Below are 7,050 nucleotides of genomic sequence, written 5' to 3'. Positions count from 1 at the left end.
CGAAAGCGCTGCGGGCAGCGCGCGGCGAGGGCTGGGGACAGGGAAATCCCGGCCCCACCCGGACCCTTCGCCCCCCTACGCAACCCCCGCGTTTCTCGGCCCTGCCGTGGGCTGCAGCGGTGCCCGGGGACAGCAGGGTCACCCACTCAGCGATGGGGCACCCAGGACGTGTCCCCCTCGGGGCTGTCCCCAGGGGCGGGGGCAGCTGGCATCAGGCAGGACCCCGCTGGGGGCCATCTCCATCGCCACCTCCTGCCCTCCACCCACAGACCAGGCGGGACAGGGCCACTCAGCCAGTTGTCCGTAGCCGTACCCATGTGGCTTTTGAATGTGTCCAAGGACGCACACCCCACCAACCCGTGCCAACACGGGCACAGTGACAAGAAAGGAACGTCCCCGTCATGCTCCTTGTTGGCAAGCAAGCAAACAGAGGCGCTGCTTCCAGGAAGATCAGCCTGGACTTTGCAACTGATAAGATGTGAACCAGGAGCACCTTGGACTGGGAGTGGTGTGGGACTGGTGGGGGATGTGCAGGGCAGGGGAGCAGAAGGAACAAAGAGGTGGGGAGGCAGAAAAGGAAGGAAAGGGGCCAGCTGTGTGTGAAATAGGACCAGTCAGTGCTTGTCTGGCTGAGCGCTGTGCCCAACCACCAGTCTATCCTGTCTTCTTGTAACTTCTCATTAAACATTTTCTTCAATTTAGGGACTGGGGTGAGGGTGAGTGAGGCCAGTGCAGGGCTCAGGGCCAGCAGCTGGAGTGGGGTGGCGAGTCACAGCCCATGGGCCTGGTGCTGGCTGCTGGGGGTGAGAGTCTCTGTGACTGGACACGTGTGTCTGTGTGCGTGTGTCTGTCCGTCTGTCTGTCTGTGAGACCTGTGCTCAGCTTGGCTGCTGGCTGACCCTCGGAAAGTGGCAGCTGCTTACCTCAGCCTGGGCAGAAATGCCAGGTCCCTGGGCACCCAGCTGGGCTCCAACATCTGGGCAGGATGGCACTGGGTGTTCCTGCCTGTCCTGGTGTGTACTGGTTCCAGTGACCAGGCAGGAGGGTTCTGGGCTGCAGCAGCTGGAGGAGATAGCCAGGCTCCTGACATCCCTTAACTCACCCCAACCCAGCCCAGCCTGTGGTGTCCAGCAGCCAACTGGTGTGGGTTGGAACCCGTAGAATAGCGTGTAAAGTAAAGAACAGTGAAATTCGAGCATCTTTGGCAATTTTTATTGCTGACATTCCATGTAAGATTCCAGGACTTCAAACCATTAAAAGCACCTTCGATGGTAAATGCTGATTCGCTGTCACAGGCCGATGAGGTTTTCAGGTCTGTTATAACAACTGCTTGTTATTCCCACCCGTACTGAATTGCTGGTGCATTGTAATGCACCATGGGGCCTAATCATATTGATGCCAGTAACAATTTAAGTTTATATTGTCAAATTAGTTTTGTGGTAAAAGCTGTAAAACATGTACTTCAAGGCAAGGGCAAGATGATCCAGGCCTTGAGGATATCTAAAGGATGATTCTTAAAAACCTGCTTAATCAGAAAGACAATTTGGTAAGGAAACATCAACACATACTACTGAATGCGCTACTAATCAACTTTTTAGAAATACTTGGCTAAAAAACAAAGGTATGAGTTTCTAATGCTCTAATACTAATGAGAACTATCCTCATTAGAATAGTAACAATCATGCCCCTAGGCTGAGAGACCTCAGCTCAACAAGAGACCCTTCCCCTCTGAGGATGCACAGAACGATTTTGTCAAATCAGCAGTATGCTTTTTATGTAACCAATTAATTTCACCTTTTCCCCACCTTTTTTTCCTTCTCTTGTGACTGGAGGGGCCTGCAATTTTTTTTTATTTTAAGCCATCCTCCTTATTTTGGGACAGTGGGACATTCCCCTGTCCCCTTATCTGCTTAACATATCCCCCACCGTTAAGCCTGCACAATCACTTCTGAATATGCAAGGTTAGTGGAAGTTTCTACTGCAAAACCACAACTTATTTCTCACAGTGACCAGTGATAGGACCTGAGGAAATGGCTTGGAGCTGCAACCGGGGTGGTTCAGGCTTGATGTCAAGAAAAGGTTTCTTCACCAACAGGGTGGTCAGGCACTGGAACGAGGTCCACAGGGAACTGGTCACAGCATCAAGCCTGCCGGAGTTTAAAGTTGGATAACACTCTCAGATACAAGGTCTCATTTTTTGGGTGGCCCTTTGAGGACCCAGGATTTGGACCCAGTGATCCTTGTGGCTCCCATCCAACCCCAGCCCCTCTGTGATTCTCTTTCTTGTGACAAGTCCTGGCAAACAATGAATTCACCCAGACAGAAGAGGCCCCTGCTGTACTGACGCATAGGCTCACTGTGCTGAGCTCTTTCTGCATGCAGCTCCCAGCCTCCCTCGATGCCTCCCCAACTTCCCCATGCAGCTTCTCCGGACAACCCTGACCTACCAGGCCGGGACAGGAGCACCTTGCCCACCTGCTCCCACATGCCACTCCAGGTCAGACACCAGGCATGCTTTGTGGCAAATCAGCAAATCATTGGGCTGTTTATTTTCACAGAATCACAGAATCGTCTAGGTTGGAAGAGACTTCCAAGATCATCTAGTCCAACCTCAGCCCTAACACTAACAAGTCCTACACTAAACCATATCACTAAGGGCTACATCTAAACGTCTTTTAAAGACCTCCAGGGATGGCGACTCAACCACCTCCCTGGGCAGCCCATTCCAATGCCTAACAACCCTTTCGGTAAAGAAGTTCTTCCTAACATCCAACCTAAACCTCCCCTGGCGCAACTTTAGCCCATTCCCCCTCGTCCTGTCACCAGGCATGTGGGAGAATAGACCAACCCCCACCTCTCTACAGCCTCCTTTAAGGTACCTATAGAGAGCGATGAGGTCTCCCCTGAGCCTCCTCTTCTCCAGGCTAAACAACCCCAGCTCCCTCAGCTGCTCCTCTTAAGACTTGTTCTCCAGACCCCTCACCAGCTTCGTTGCCCTTCTCTGGGCTCTCTTGAGCACCTCCATGTCCTTCTTGTAGCGAGGGGCCCAAAACTGAACACAATACTCAAGGTGCGGCCTCACCAGAGCCGAGTACAGGGGGACAATCACCTCCTTAGACCTGCTGGCCACACTGCTTCTTATGCAAGCCAGGATGCTGTTGGCCTTCTTGGCCACCTGAGCACACTGCTGGCTCATATTCAGCCGACTATTTTGTTTGAAGGCGTGCAGATGCAATTATGCTGTGGTGTTGCTCTTGCAGTAGCAGATAGGAGATGCGAGAGGTTGGGGGAACGGGGCCACATCCAGCTGCAGCACAAAGTGCACATGGGGCCAGCTGGTCCCTCACGGGCTGAAGCAGAGCAGTTAGACACTGGGGTTGCTCCCTGCAGGGACAAGAAGAGACAGCGTCATATGTGTCCGTGTCCCTGTCCCAAACCTACTGCTCCAGGAGTCTTCCCAGGGAATCCAAGCAGTGGTTGGGCACAGCAGCACCCTGTGGGGGGGTACCACAAAGGGACATGACAAGCTGGGATGCTCCAACCTCTCTGGGGCTCCTCCCTGAACCCCCAGACTTGTTCTGTACCTATGGTCCAGCTGCTGGATCTCCAGTCACTGCCTGCAAGAGAGGAGCGTCTGTGAGCCCCAGCCCAGGAGCTGGCACAGGAAGGGCAGCAGCACCAGGAGCTGAACACGACACCACTGTGCTGGGAGCCCCAAGAGAAACCAGAGCCCCAAAACTGCCCCAGTGATGGGCAGAGTCTGGGGACATCTCTGTCACTCACCTAACGCCACGTTGTAGCCCTTCTCCTTCTTCCCTGCAGACAGAAAGAGGCATCAGCACCAGCCACATGTCACGGCCAGGCTGGGGGCCTCCCAAAGGTGCCCCAGCTCCTCATACAGCCCCTCCAGCCTCTGCCTTCCACCCACACCCCTCTGCCTCATCCGCCCAGGCACTTTACCCTGCTTGCTCTTCCAGACAGCGAATCCAGCCAGGGCAGCAATGACAGCCACAACGGCAACAGCCACCCCCGCCACGATGGGGATCAGGTTGGACTGTGGCTCTGGGGGAAATTAGGGCCGTCAGGAGGGGGAGGGGGAGCCCCCAAGCACCCCAGTCCCACACACCCCATGCTGCTGGGCTCACCCCACGAGAAGAGGCCAGGCTGGGGCAGGCTGGCGTGCTCCACACGGCACTGGTACTTGTCCCTGTCCCCTGGCAGGACCTCGATGGTGGCCCAGGCGTGGTAGGTGCCGTCACTGTTGGGCACGGTGCTCCCCCTCTGGGTCTCCTGCTCCTGGACCACGCCGTCCTTCAGCCAGCTGATGGAGATGGGCCGTGGGTAGAAGCCGTGAGCGCGGCAGGACAAGGTCAGGATCCTGTCGGCCTCCATCCCCGACACTCGGACCTCGGGGCGCTCTGAGGAAGGGGTGGAAGCAAGAGCCAGGCTGAGCTCCCTGCACTGGCCCTGCTCCTGCTTACAGCCTGGTGCTGCATCCCCTCTTGACCTCACCTCTCCTCTCCAGCATGGCCTTCCCATAGCTCACATATTTCTTCAGCCCCTCAATGCAGGTGTTCTCCAGATAATGCTTCCTGCGCCCAGCAACAATCCCTTCCTCCTCCCACTTCCTCTTGGTGATTTGTGCCCCAGCATCTGCCGCAGTGTACGTCAGCGTGTCCTTGTCAAAAGCAAGGAAGTCCTTCCCATCATAGCCATGCTGCTCAAACCCTCTGATGCTACCGTCCTCAAGGAGGTCACAGCCGCACATGTACTGCAGCGTGTGAGACCCTGAAACACAACCAGGGGCAAGGGGTGAGGGGCACCCCTTCAGTGGGGCACAGACCCCACTAGCAGCGCACGCAGGTGCCACACAGAGCCCTGTCCCAGAGCCCTGCACCCCAGCACAGCTGCGCTGGCAGCCAGCCCCATGGCACCTCGGGACAGCGAGGAGCTGGGACGGGGTCCTGAATGATGGGAGGTGATGAGGAGCTGAGACAGGATCAGGGGAGCTCCTCTGGGGCTGGGACAAGGGACCGCATGCATCTGGGGATGCCCCTGCCCCGTGGCACCCACTCCCACCACCCCCAGAGCCATGGCCCAGCCCGCTCTCACCCCTGCTCTGGTTGTAGCGCTCCCGCAGCGTGTCCAAGTCCACGCGGTAGTTCTGCTCGTCATTCTGGGCGATCTCGCTCTGCCTGTCCCAATACTGCTGACCCTCGTTGGCCGCCATCCAGTCCACCCGGGGCTCCATCCTGTGGGTCTCGCTGTCATAGCGCACGAAGGCCTCCCCGTCCACGTACCCCACAATCACGAACTGCGGCAGCCCCGGGCCTGGGTCCGACACCGCGGTGTAGAAATAATGCAGGGAGTGGGGCCCTGCGGGGACAGGGGGCAGCTCAGGGGCAGCCCCGAGGCGAGGCCGAGCCCGGGGGGGGGGCCGGGAGGGGAAGGGGAGGCCCGGGGGGGGCCAGTGCCCACCCGCACTCACCTCTCGCCGCCCCGCCCAGGACCCCCAGCAGCAGCAGCAGGAGCAGCAGCAGCAGGCGGAGGACCCCCGCCCGCCCCGGTCCCATGGCCCCGCTTTGTCCCGATCTGCGCCCCGCTCTGCCCAGCTCTGCGTCCCGCGCCGCCATTGGTCCTGCCGACGCCAACCTGCCAATGGCGACTTAGAATCTCTCCTGACGTCATCGGGCGCCGGGCAGATCCCGCTCCGGAGGGTTCCCAGAAGCTAAAAGCGAAAGCGAAAGGGACTGGGACAGGGAAACCGCGGCGCCCCCCGCCCTTCCCCTCTCCCGTCCCCTGTTTTCCCGACCTTGCCGTGGGCTGCAGCAACGCCCGGGGACCCCAGGGCCATCCGCGCAGCGATGGGGCACCCAGGACGTGTCCCCATCGGTGCTGTGCGATAGAAAGTTGGGACGCGTTACCCGGTGTGCAATGAGACAATCAATCCACACACTAGGTCGAGACAGTGTTTATTTCAGAATTCCACAAGTCTGGGCGCCAGGAGGTTTCCCTCTAAGCTGGAAGACCTCCGTGCCTCACTTGTATCTTATTACTACATTTACATGTTAGTACAATCCTGTAACTTCTAATCAGTTATTAGAATTAATTAGAATTAGAATTAGAATTAGAATTAGAATTAGAATTAGAATTAGAATTAGAATTAGAATTAGAATTAGAATTAGAATTAGAATTAGAATTAGAATTAGAATTAGAATTAGAATTAGAATTAGAATTAGAATTAGAATTAGAATTAGAATTAGTTAGTACAATCCTCTAATTAGCCTACGGCTGACTTGACAAAATCATTCTGCACGTCCTCAGAGAGGAAGGGTCTCTTGTTGGGCTGGGGTCTCCCAGCCAATGATATTTTTTTTCTATTATAATGAGGATAGTTCATGGATAGTTCACTTTATAATATCTTTGTTTTTCAGCCGATTATTTTAACACAGCAAGCTGAGCCCCCCCCTCCCCCTCCTCCCCTCCCAACCCAAGCTCCCTAGGGCTCCAGCCTGAACCCCCGGTCCTGCACCATACCCGTGATTGACTTTTTGGATCCTCTGTTTCTGCCTGTGAGAGAGGAGCAGCCCTGAGCCCCGGCCCAGGAGCTGACAGAGGAGCCTCATCAGTGCCCGAAGTGGAGGATGGCACCACTGTGCTGGATGCCCGAAGAAATAACCAGAGCCCCAAGATTGCCCCAGTGCACGGCAGAGGCTGGGGACATCAGCACCAGCCACATGTCACGGCCAGTCTGGGGGCCTCCCAAAGGTGCCCCAGCTCCTCATACAGCCCCTCCAGCCCCTGCCTTCCTCCCGCACCCCTCTGCCTCTCCCGCCCAGGGACTTTACCCTGTTTGCTCTTCCAGACAGCAAATCCGACCAGGGCAGCGATGACAGACGTGATGGTGACGGCCACCCCCGCCACGATGGGGATCAGATTGGACTGTGGCTCTGGGGGAAATTAGGGCCATCAGGAGGGGAAAGGGGCACCCCAGAACACCCCAGCCCCACACACCTCATGCTGCTGGGCTCAGGACCAGGACTCCCAGCA

At 56.6% G+C, this 7,050-nt stretch overlaps 1 protein-coding gene across 5 annotated transcripts; it reads right to left on the bottom strand.

Annotated features, from left to right (window-relative positions):
* Positions 1–1,190: 1,190 nt before the first annotated feature.
* On the bottom strand, positions 1,191–5,648 carry LOC308184203 (class I histocompatibility antigen, F10 alpha chain-like). Of its 5 annotated transcripts, none has more exons than XM_080571053.1 (9): positions 5,489–5,648; positions 5,113–5,376; positions 4,513–4,788; positions 4,146–4,418; positions 3,961–4,062; positions 3,784–3,816; positions 3,543–3,617; positions 2,880–3,384; positions 1,191–2,147 (listed from the first exon to the last, which is right to left on the bottom strand). In XM_080571053.1, exons 1-8 carry the CDS (start codon positions 5,631–5,633, stop codon positions 3,365–3,367), a joined length of 1,188 nt encoding a protein of 395 aa, XP_080427179.1. In that variant the 5' UTR covers positions 5,634–5,648; the 3' UTR covers positions 1,191–2,147; positions 2,880–3,364. The 5 variants fall into 5 exon arrangements, with proteins under 5 accessions (XP_080427179.1, XP_080427180.1, XP_080427181.1 ...); XM_080571054.1 differs by having other exon boundaries at positions 3,110–3,384; XM_080571055.1 differs by having other exon boundaries at positions 3,585–3,617.
* Positions 5,649–7,050: the final 1,402 nt, after the last annotated feature.

The sequence above is a fragment of the Anser brachyrhynchus genome, assembly GCF_964034855.1.
Source record: "Anser brachyrhynchus genome assembly, chromosome: 30".
In the NCBI taxonomy this organism is placed as follows: domain Eukaryota; kingdom Metazoa; phylum Chordata; class Aves; order Anseriformes; family Anatidae; genus Anser; species Anser brachyrhynchus.
The sequence above is the reverse complement of the archived record's forward strand: the minus strand, read 5'-3'. Positions and strand labels throughout refer to the sequence as shown.